This window comes from Bicyclus anynana, chromosome 12, assembly GCF_947172395.1.
Source record: "Bicyclus anynana chromosome 12, ilBicAnyn1.1, whole genome shotgun sequence".
In the NCBI taxonomy this organism is placed as follows: Eukaryota; Metazoa; Arthropoda; class Insecta; order Lepidoptera; family Nymphalidae; genus Bicyclus; species Bicyclus anynana.
The window spans coordinates 1,037,267-1,049,842 of record NC_069094.1 but is presented as its reverse complement, the minus strand read 5'-3'; the positions used below and the strand labels follow the sequence as shown (position 1 = coordinate 1,049,842).

The 12,576-nt window shown below is 33.8% G+C and overlaps 1 protein-coding gene across 2 annotated transcripts in view; it reads left to right on the top strand.

The window, feature by feature from the left end:
- LOC112054334 (moesin/ezrin/radixin homolog 1) overlaps positions 1-12,576 on the top strand; it is a 56,771-nt gene that overhangs the window by 17,598 nt on the left and 26,597 nt on the right. For both annotated transcript variants that reach the window (XM_024094088.2, XM_024094087.2), the window contains one exon: positions 3,645-3,824. In XM_024094088.2, the coding sequence (XP_023949856.1) occupies positions 3,645-3,824 (180 nt within the window). The remainder of the gene's footprint in view (positions 1-3,644; positions 3,825-12,576) is intronic.

Genomic DNA, 12,576 nt, shown 5'->3' with positions numbered 1-12,576 from the left:
GTTTTTTATTTTTTCCTGTGGTACGTTTTTCCACTTTTCGCTTATTAATTTTCTTTTATCTTGTCATTCCAAAATTTCTATTTTAGAGATTTCGAGTATATATCCCTCGCTGTCATACTACGATAGACCGATAAGATCGTAGAGATTAAAACAAGCAGTTACTTTAAGCGTTGCTCTATAAAGGGAGGTCAATCACTTTTGGTTCTCACTTTAAAGAATCAAACTTGCATATTGGTAGAAAGTTTAAGATCCCTTGCGATGCGAATTTAAAATTTCTAAGTAATATACCAAGTTTCTGTTTCAATCGTTCTCTTTATTACTGATAGTCACGGCATTGTTGTCGATATTAAATTAATGAATAATATATTTTCATATTTCAAATCATGTCAGCAGGTTTATAATACAGCATGACATTAAATTTCATAGTTTGTGCCAACCAAGTCACGATATTTTTCTATAATACGAGCCAAATGTGTATTTGTTTCTACCGATAAATTTGTTGTTTGGCTGGTTTACATAGTGATTTGATTGTTTACTGCATTACTGCATTACTGCATACACTTTTGTTCATCTAGAGCTTGTTGTAAGCAAAGTTTGTTAGACTAATCAGAAGAGTTTCACTTGCTGCAATACGTGACAAAATCTAATTGCCGTAACCAGCATCTGGTTATTTTGTACTATTTGTGTCAAGTGCTTGGTTTCCGCAACCGGCAACCGCAACGTGATTCAATCCCCCTTCTATCACCCGCAGCGCAGCATCATTCTTTGACAATTTTGACAATCAAGTTTCATGTTCAGTAATCGAATCGTTAAATATCGCTCGAACTGGCATGGAATTAGAATGATTCAGAGGCCGAAATTAAAGATAGATTTCCTCATATTTGTAGATGCCATTTGATGAGGGCAGTCTTCATTGCAGCGATAATGGGGGAAGATTGTACAAGCAAGGCTCTACCGACCTTGAAACGGCGATGAATGAACGTAAATGCACATTGTTAACTGATAATATCTTACACGATACTATTGTTCCGAGATTTACGATCGCATGATAATCGTACCGACTCTAAACTATACTTGGATATAGTTTTGATCATAACGATTTGAATGATGGCTTTTTAAAGATACCAAATCGACTGCAGTGCAGTTTGAAATAGTTCACAGGAAAGGAAACGGTCGTACGTCCGTAAGGAATTCATGTGGTAACTAGAGACGATAAAATTTTCATGTTAAGTGACGATAAGTACGCGATATGGATAATTTAATTTTATAGAAAGATTACTTACTTGGTGGGTAATTATTATTTGCAATGGAACCTCAAATTCAGATCAAGGAGAACGATATATCTAGTTTGGTGTTTCAAACTATGTACTAGAGCGGTCTAACGAACGAATTTCCAAATATGCGCTTCGATAAGATAAGTTATCGCTATGAGAAAAAGTGTGAAAATATAAGAATATTAAGTATAATGTATATTGAACAAAGTGCTAATACAAGTGTTTATTTATTACCACTTAATTTTAATTACCTTCAAAATAATATTTACTTAACACCACTTCCTACAATAGTGTAAAAAGAAACAAATAGCTAACGACGCCACAAAAGCGATCATTCCCTGGTCGTTTTTTTTAATTTAAATCGAATTTAACTAAAAATATCAGCGTAAATGTGCTGAGAATATGCCTTGATATATAAATATAAACTTTTCATATATATAGTATATCTATCTATCTATCTATTATGAAAAGATGATCAGTGACGTTACATTTAATTCATAAATCGAGCCGAAAGCGATAGAAGTGAGTTTGTAAATAACGAATGACACAATCGTCCCCCGGAAGATCACATCCGTTTGGCACCGGCTCAACAGAATCGTGTAAATATAGATACACAACAAATTGCATCTATTTCTGTACGAATTGCCCCTTAGGAAATTTATTTTTATATCGTGTCTCAATGGATCGTTAGAAGAGATAAAGTGTGTTTATGTTCTTTAGGGTTTCATTCATGAAGTTTGATGACCTTAATGTTTTATATTTTCGGGATTTTTTTGCATGAATATGCACAACATTTTATTTGTACTAAACATATTCAAAACAGTATGTAACTACGAGTATGTACAATTCCGAGTGGTGTTATGTCAGCCAATATTTCTTCCATATGGATATTATCACTGCAACTTCCCTCCAAGAGTTGACCAGAAAATGTTCTATTGTAAAAAGTTACAGTTATTCCACATAATGGATATTATAGTAGCTGTCAGCCAATATTTCTTCCAGATCGGATTCCAGATTTTGGTTTAAATATGATTAATAACTTGAAAACTATAAATTCATTTTCACTCTATCCATGTTTTATCTCATTCAACTCTATTCTTCCTAAAGTTTATATTATAAAAAATAATATATTTCTCTATTAAACAATTTATCAATTAGAGTATACTTTCACATTTACATTAGTATGTATAACATCCATAAAATGCTATATACTTTAACAATCTGTGCTAGATCGTTCATTAATGTCGTCAACAGAGAGATATCCACCAGAACCACATTATTCACTTGTGCATTATTCATATAAATATTTATTCATATTATATGCAGTCTCTCATTTATTGAATTAATTTCTTATTTAGTCAATTATTAATGTATGATTTTCTGATCACAGATTAAAGTACTAATTATTACTGTTTTTTATATGGAATTCCATAAAAGTAATACCAGCAACCTGAAATTTATCTACCGCAACTCAAGGGTTTAAGGTTCTTTTGGCATGGGTCATTAATGGTTTTTTTTTTTTTTTTTTTTTTTTTTTTTTTAATATTCTTTACATGTTAGCCCTTGACTACAATCTCATCTGATGGTGAGTGATGATGCAGTCTAAGATGGAAGCGGGTTAACTTGTTAGGAGGAGGATGAAAATCCACACCCCTTTCGGTTTCTACACGGCATCGTACCGGAACGCTAAATCGCTTGGCGGTACGTCTTTGCCGGTAGGGTGGTAACTAGCCACAGCCGAAGCCTCCCACCAGCTAGTGTTAACCTAAATATCAATACCAATAAAACATATTTTACAACCTATTACGTGATAACGTATATTTTATACTATAATTAAAGTGGCTAAACACTTAGTGATAATAAACGGTATTCTATGTGAATTATTCTATAAATTATTAGTTGCAAATTAATTCCTTTATCTACCTAAACACAATAAAAAATTTCCACCGTTAATCTTTACGTTATGGTGAAAGTTTTCGTCAACTGTAATTCGTTCTTTAGTATTTTCAACGTTTTCAATAACATATTTATGCAATATCTTACAATATTGAGATATAACTTTTAGCAATTAAATATTTTCTAGTCAACTCTCGGAGGGATGTTTCAGTATCAGGGTGACAATTGAGAAATAATATGCGACTTAAGCTGCTTATTTTTCACACACACAATTTCATTTACTTTCTTTGAAAACACCGCCTACTTGGTAGCCGCAGTTAATATAGAGAAAAAGTCCTTATTGTGCTATTATCGCACCTACATGGCACGAGCTGTTATTTTAGTCTAGTAGATCCAAAGATTATCCACTAAAACCTCACACACTAAACCTCTTTATATTGTTGTTCGAAGATTGTAATGAAACGGTTATTTCAGATGAACGTCCGGGTGACGACGATGGACGCGGAGCTGGAGTTCGCGATCCAGCAGACCACCACGGGCAAGCAGTTGTTCGACCAGGTGGTGAAGACCATCGGCCTGCGCGAGGTCTGGTTCTTCGGCCTGCAGTACACCGACTCGAAGGGTGACCTCACCTGGATTAAGCTCTACAAAAAGGTTAGTCATACGTTTAACTTGACTTTTTGCCTGTTTATTTGTGTCTTTCTGACTGAATGTCAAATAGCTGGTTACAGAAAGAGACAGATCAGTGATTAACTGAACATCAACTGTTATGTATTGCATCGATAAGATAATTATAAGATACTCATAATATAAGAATTATTAATTAGTTATTAGGCGATTTATAGCGAATTTACTATAACTATACAACTATATGTACAATTTAATTGAAGTTACAATAAAAATATTGATGATTAGTGTTAATAAAGGTGCGTTTGGAACTCTCGTAACTTTAATTTTAAGTTTTCGAATAATTATTATCACCATTATCTTAAGTTTAATATTATTACCTGACCTTTCGAAAGAGCTTGTAAACTAAGCCTATTTGAAATAAATGAATTTTAACTTTGACTTTAATAGTATTTATGTTTTAGTTTCTTAGTCTGCAGATTTTGGAAATGCATATATACGAGTAGGTACATATTTTGATAAAACTAAAATTTGCGATCAGTTCCATTGTACAGAAATGCAGAAACCCGATGATATTGTTGTGTATGATAAATATTGTTAAATGTTTATGTCCACCGAAATAAATTTCCTTTATTTTAATTGACTCTCACTTTTATGTCTCACAGTCGCACATAAATGCGAATGCGCAGACGTTTCGCACTTGGCGGCCATGCGATTCGGTGAAACGCTTATTTTTAGCTGGACAAGTTCAAGCGTACATCGAATCGATATTATTATTCGTGAAAACATTATGTTCTCATCGATTTATTGCCGAGATTACGGTTTTGCGTGCGTTCGCCAAATGCACTTCATTAATAATCGATTTATTGCTCGTGACGTGATTTGTGGAGACGTGAATGCGCTGAATATTCTTACAGATTTATATGTAACAACATTATCCATTGTAAGATAAATGTACTTCACTTCAGTAAATCGGATATTGATCAATTATTTATTAGTTTGTAGTTTAAATGACCCTACAAAGACGTACCGCCAAGCGATTTAGCGTTCCGGTACGATGTCGTGTAGAAACCAAAAAGGGGTGTGGATTTTCATCCTCCTCCTAACAAGTTAGCCCGCTTCCATCTTAGACTGCATCATCACTTACCATCAGGTGAGATTGTAGTCAAGGGCTAACTTGTAAAAAATAAAAAAAAATGATATTTGCAGAATTGTAACTACCGCTACATTTTCGAAATTGATCGCTTGTCAAATTCGATAATTTAGCTAACGTCTGTTAGTCTGTCCTTTCAGTAACTGAGGATTGAGGAGGACAACAACAATGTTAATTAGTGGATATAATTTGTAGACATGTATTATAATATCCTGTTAGAATTGCAAATAATCCGATGTTCATAATATATGTACGACTAAGTTTCTGTAGGTAAACCAAATGAAGCCGGGGAAATTTATTAACCCACTTGAATTGTCCGATTGTGATTCACGTCGAGCCGTGCTTCCGTCATTTTGTTATTCCACCTTCGGTTTACGCCGATTTTCCTGTACACTCGCGTCCTTTGCCGACATTGACCCGAAAAACGCAATGCCACCTTGTAGGTACAACTTGCCCAAAAGATAATTTACCCTAGTTAAGAAGCTGTAAGGCTAAATGAGGACAACTGGTCAGATTTGACATTACGATAATTTGTTGCGGTAAATAACTTGATTGTTAAATTTTAAAAACTAAAAATAATCATTTATGATTTAATACCATAATATAATATTAAATGTTTAATGTATTTTCAAATTACTGAAAGATATATCTATATGTATAGAATATGGTTTACAAACAGCTTGACCTTGATTTCACTTATTTGTGTTGAATGAAATTTTCCTTATGAGATTAAAAATCAATGGAGAAACGCTATCATTCTATAGAATTCAGCGGTATGCTCATTTCTCATCATCAAACTAAAAATATACATGTAACTATACGAATAGGAGGAAAATGTGAGGATATCAATTTGGTAGGCAAATTAAAAAGGTAAATATAGACAAACAAGGTTTAGTACCTACATGATCAAATTAGGAAAATCCTCAATGCCACTCAGTTGGTGATGTTAGTGTTACAGACGAGGCCATGAATGAAGATACCTATATAATTGATGTTAGATACTTAGATTTATTTTTAATCACATAACTGATCGTAGAAACAGAAACTTTAATAAACAACTGGTTATTGGTTATATTATGGACATAACTTTCGTTTTATAGCAATCGTTATATGAAAGCTCTGCTGTATACGGTATCGGCATATCTTTGCTGCCATGTTTAGATTCGTGTCAGTATGAATAATTATTATTATTTACTCACAAACCTTCGGATTTAGAATTTGAAGCCACTACTAGCGCATATATATTACACTACCGTTACATTCATTTTCACATGTCAAAGTACATAAAAACGATAAAAAATAGCAACTAAGAATTTCATTTTGTTACTTAAGAACAAAAAGGCAGCCTTATCACCAACAGCGATCTCTACAAGGTTGCAATATATCAGCCTCGTCCAATACCTAAAATTTCACACAAGCTCATGTTTAATAGCATAAATTGCCAGTGTCTTGAGCTTATAGACAAATATAAAAAATCAAAAAGAAACAGTTTCGAAACGCATCAGCAGAAGCTAAAATACTAAGTTATAAATTCTAAAACAATTCTATATAAGGGAAATACAGCTATTGTTGTAAAAATAAAACTGAAGTAAGTCAATAAACATTGCTTGTTTAAACTATTATTATAAAATTAGGGACGTGACCTACATACATACACATGTCAAAAAGAAAAAAATGTAATTCCTCATTGACGTGATGAACTGCAGTTCCAAATAGTAGATTTAGTTTCGTCGAAAACGATTGCGTTTTGTTACAAAAATTCAAAATGAAAATGTCTTGAGACTCGACGCTAGCAGTATTGTGTTTAACACAATGTCCGATTTCTACGGCAATTGAGTCTTCGAATTCCGTATTTCTATTCACTTGCGTTGTCTCCGAGAGGTGAATGGGCAAACACTGCTTACTCTGGAAAGCGTCTACGTCTGACTGTGACTGGCGATCCCGTTTCGATAACGACGTGCCTCAAATCGAAGATGGCGTCAATTCTACGTCAATCAGATACTGTATTACATTATCTGTTTGCTTTGGCGTGGGAAAGCTTTATATTCTCGTTGCAACGTGGCTGTGCGCTTTGCACGTCAATTGATGATTTAAAATCGAGTTATGATCTATTTCTGGACTTGCTGAAATCTGAATTTTACTTCTTAGCTTATAGGTAATAATAATTATTACAACCATCTAATGTGCTACTACTATCTTACTTTTGTAGTTTGCATGAAAAAAAAAATAATGTCAAAATAAGAATAAAAGCAGAGTTAGTCTAAGAACATACCGCATTGGTAATGAACTATAAAATTATGGTTGTGACAATTTGGTCGAACAAAGAAAGCAAACTTGGATGTCATTATGATGTATATTTATTAGTACAAATTATTTTACTGTTCCATCTGTTATGCATACTGTTATACATCATATTATTGGGCGATAACTTCTTGCCGTTTGATTATTTGGTTTCCAACAGGTCTCAGGATTAAATCGTTTGTACTTCGTATTGAAATCGGAAACGCTGTCAAGAGTAAGCCTTCGGGTACAGGTGTAATGTTACCAAACCTGTTCTTGATTGTAGGTTACGGTACATTCCTATCAGTTATGCATATTTGAGTTTTGATGTTGGATGAAAATTATAAAGGTACGGGAAATTATACTCCTGATATCAAAGACATACTGATTTTAGAGTCTTTAAATCTTCGTTTTGAATATTTGTAATAAAAATACAAAAATATTTCAGAGGTAGGTATACTTTAAACACAGACATTGAGGCAAAAATACAAATTGCTACATAGTTGTGTAAAGATATTTCGAAACCGGATTTGGGAGTGTGTTAGCGTATATTATCAATAATACTAGTAACAATGATAAGATGCTTAAAACTAATATGTGGAAGCGGCCATTCACCCAGTCAATTAGTATTGCTAATTGAATAGTACTGCTATTATAGATAAATAAAGTTTTGTTCTAAAATTTAATTTGGTTAACTAGTTATTAACTTGCCAAGACAATACTAAAACTTTATAAGACATTGATTATTTCTAAAGTTCTTAAAACAACTGCCAAGTAAACAAGTACCATACTTTGCCTGATATACCTAAAAACTTCTACTTGCGACGTCAACTACCCCAAACATTGTTTATTTTATAGTTTACATCTTTTTACATTTATGATTGTGTCTAATATGATTAGATAGATATTAAAAGATAACTAATATGAATTAATAATACCATTTCGATTATTCATCAGTACGTGACATATTGTCTGTGTAGTAGAGATAACTGAACCATGAAAGGTTAAACATGTGTATCAATAAGTGCGCTAATGACACGCACACTATTTAACATTTAACAAATATCTGATGTGTTATCGTCTTAAGTTACTTCTTGATTCTAATTGGTCGAATCTGCTTTCTGATTACAACTGCTACTTGACTTTACTACTTGATAGACTTGACCTTTCGAAAGTGGATGTAAAGAAGTCTACTTGAAAAAAATTAATTTGATTTGGTTTGTAATATACTTTTGTAGGAACTTACTATTCTTTATAACTTACTATTCGTACTATTACATACAGAAATAGGATCATATTTTAATTCTATTATGTTTGTTTTGTGATTTTGTTACTTTGTTGCTCATTAATCACAGTCGCTTACGTGTATACGAGTAAAGTGCGATCGTTAATGAATCTATTTACGTCCTCAACAACAGCTTGGCTCGTTAACTTATCTCGATTTTAATGTAAAATGGAAACTGACACGTGCCTCTAATGAAAACACAGCTTGTCATTCGTTTCATAAACCCTACACTAGCCTTTCCAGTGCTCTATGAATTTTTTATTTTGATGAATCAAGATAAAATATGTTCTTTCCATTAAATAACATACAAACCAAAGTATTCGCCAACGTGGCTAAATCGGACAAAAGGATAGAGCATCGGAGTGACGAATACATTACGTGAGAGACATGTTAACTCGTTGATGGCATTACCACGTTTTCCCATTTGTACATGGTGACAGGGTTCGGTGAGAAGGTTGAATGTGTAGCTGGCAAATTGCCTATTTTCATTGATCTCATGCATTACCAATGAAATTTTCAATTTTATATTTTATGCACTAAATTAGAAACAAATTTCTGTATATTATTTACATTAATGTAGGCGTAGCTAAAGAAGTGAAGATTTTTATAATTTTTGGTCCGTGTCTGTTGCGAAGATTTCTATTATTCACATGACGCACTTATTTTTATGATGTCTATAAATCATGTAAGGTTAAGGATTGATGTGTAAAAGTACCAACAATATGTTTTTAAAAATATTATGGTTTTCAACATGGTATATACGCATTCCAATTTGGAGCAGATACAGTTATAAGCGTAATAAATGCGTGTATGGAAGATTTTCTATGAGATTGTTGATCAATCGAACATATTCTAGTGTCTGCGTTAGACTTGACTCAAGATTTTGATTATTCAGCCCGTAGGCGGACCCGTACACTCCGCAAGTGCTTCTTATTCGAGCTTGATCGCATATCATTGTGTTTTTGCATCTGAGTTGATCTCTCAGAGGCGAACGACATGTGTGTGACTCAGCGCCGTTTCAATGCGGTCACCTTTATCAACGATATATTATTGTTCTTATTTTTAGAGATTGTTCACGTTTCAATTTGATGTCATTTTGGAATTCAAGCCGATTGTTGAAAAACAATGTTGTTTGACCATGTACGTATTAACTTCCTTCCTTTGACATAAACTATTGCAAAGTGGAAAATTTTGCAAAATTTAAAGTACTTTTTCCTCATACACAGGTGTATTTTTTTAATGTATGCTTTTCCTTTTTCCTTAGTGTTTGTCATATTAATTAGTTATGGTTAGTTGCATTAATCACAAGTGATATATTCGTGAAAGTATTTTTTAATTTGGAAAATATTTAAAAGAGTATCAGGTCAAGGTGACATGGCAAAACAATTAGATCAAACTGCCTTCTCCTTTTTGGAAGTCTCTTAAAAGAAATCTATATAGGCTTTCTGCTTACAAGTAAGTTCATGTCAATATTCAGATTCATCACTCTTTCCAAAGTGACGTTATATCCAAAAGAGTTCTCTTTTAATTGATCTAAATTTGATGATCGTGTCGTTAATCTTCAAAAAAGCCGCGAGCGTTCGTCGTACAAAGTTTAACGGCCAAAATTTAATTACCCGCATGCCGGCTCCGTCATGACGTGGCGGCGTCCTTACAAATTGACAGACGTTTTGTAATCGTTTTAGCTTTATTTAGCGGTTTTGATTTACTCGATACTTGTATGTCTAAAACTGGTTAGGTAATGTTACCGTGCCCAAGGAGTTCTTAGAATATTCTCCCCTGTCTTATAGCTTATTTTGATTAAATTCTACAGATTCTTACTTTTTTTACAGATTTAGGACCTTGCTAATGTTGGGGCATTGATACATTAATTTTGTTTGATATTAAAGTAATAAAATGTTAACAAAGATTATATTAATCAACTAAAAAAAAAAATATTGATTAAAAACGTGTTTATAAAGATTGGATAAATAAGAAATCTAAAGTTCTTTTGTTAACCTCTTTAAAGACTTGCTTGTTAAAACAGCGCTATAACAGATGGTTTACATTATAAACCATTTACTCGTTTATGAAGCATATGGTGCCAGTGTGCACCAGCCAACGGTCGGTACGAGGTGGATTTAAAACGCAAATTGAAGACATAAATCTATCGGTTGTCGTTGACTTTCCAAACCTTAGTCATAACGTTGAAATAATAGTATATACAGAAAAACCCAAAGTATTTACAAGTAATTGCGTGTCTGAAATAAAGCTAATAACGTCTGCATTTTGCTATTTGCGTCTTTCGGGGGATAAAATGAAACAAGCCTGTTTGCATTTAGTTTTACATCGTAACTTTATTGAGTAATTCAAAAACACATTTCATAGTATCTAAATATTTCATCTTCTATGGAAAACCTATAGAAGAAGTATGGCTTAGCGGTATTTTGATTGATATAATGAATTGATAGATAAAATTAAACAGATAATCATCTTTCATCTTAGATTACAGAAATAACTTGACGAAGATATATACTGTATCAAATAGTTGTCCGATAAGCTTACCCATTATCTAGATTCTAGATGTTGCCATCTGCTGAGAATGTCAGCATCGCATTTTTCTGTCGAGTGACATCTATTCCATCTATTGACAGAGTTAACTGCATATTACATACGTGTGTTCCCTTTTTGAGCACTAACTGCACTCAACTACATTATTTATTACATCTCCGAGCCTTATGGAGGTTTCCGATGTATTACGTGGCCGTAACGCCTTGGCATATCCGAATTGATTACCAGCATTGTGAATGAGACTATCATTTTTTTATCAGTGTAATTTTGTTTTGTTACAAGCTAACTTGTTTCTTTCGATTGCATATTTGTCTGTCTTAGTTCTTTAATCATTCTAAATTTGTGATCCGGTTTTGTAGCTTTTCCATTGAAAATTAAGTGTCTTAAATTTCATACTGCATCTCTCTAGTATGTCAACTATCTGGCATGTGCTATTTATGTTGTGTTTTAGACGATGTTGAGCCAGCCATTGTCTCGTGCATATCTTAATAGTCAGTTTTTCTCCATAACAGTTAGGTAATTGATTGAAACTTTCTATTGATGTAACTATTTCTTGCAAGGAAGTTTTGCTTAGTTTAAGATGCGGGGAGTTTTCTTTATTTAATCAGCCGTTGACTGCGATCTCACCTGATGTTAAGTGACGATCGGGCTTACTTGAAGAAGTTCAACTTTATTCTATACCTCTAACTGTTTCATAGTACCAAGTATTATTAATATGATATCAATATTAAAATTGGTAGTACCAACGATCATAGAGCATAGATTAACGGTAAGTGTTCGATACGCCAACTATGCGTGGATCGAGAGTTCGGTGCGTTTTGGGTACATTCAGCGCGTTTCCTACGCGCGGGTGCCGTATCGCACTTACGCAATCGTCAACCGACGGCCTCGCGACTTGTTCAACTGCTACTACCATGATAATCATCGTTTAGCAATGCAGCGCTCCTCCAAGCCGTTGCACTACACTACGTGTGACTATTGTCCCTTAACTATTTTAACTATTATGGTGACAGGTTGACGGCCTCCGTGGCGCAGTGGTATGCGCGGTGGATTTACAAGACGGAGGTCCTGGGTTCGGTCCCCGGCTGGGCAGATTGAGATTTTCTTAATTTGTCCAGGTCTGGCTGGTGGGAGGCTTCGGCCGTGGCTAGTTACCACCCTACCGGCAAAGACGTACCGCCAAGCGATTTATCGTTCCGGTACGATGCCGTGTAGAAACCGAAAAGGTTTGTGGGTTTTCATCCTCCTCCTAAAAAGTTAGGCCGCTTCCATCTTAGACTGCATCATCACTTACCTTTAGATGAGATTGTAGTCAAGGGCTAACTTGTAAAGAATAAAAAAAAAGGTAAAGTAAAAACCTTACCTGTTACCATAATACGAGAAGTGCTTATAAATAAGTCTACTTGTTTTAAATATTTTTTGACTGTTTCGGAATTTTAACTTTATATGTATGAATAGGTACAACTAAATACATATAGGTAACATTAAAATGTGAAATATATATAAAGACG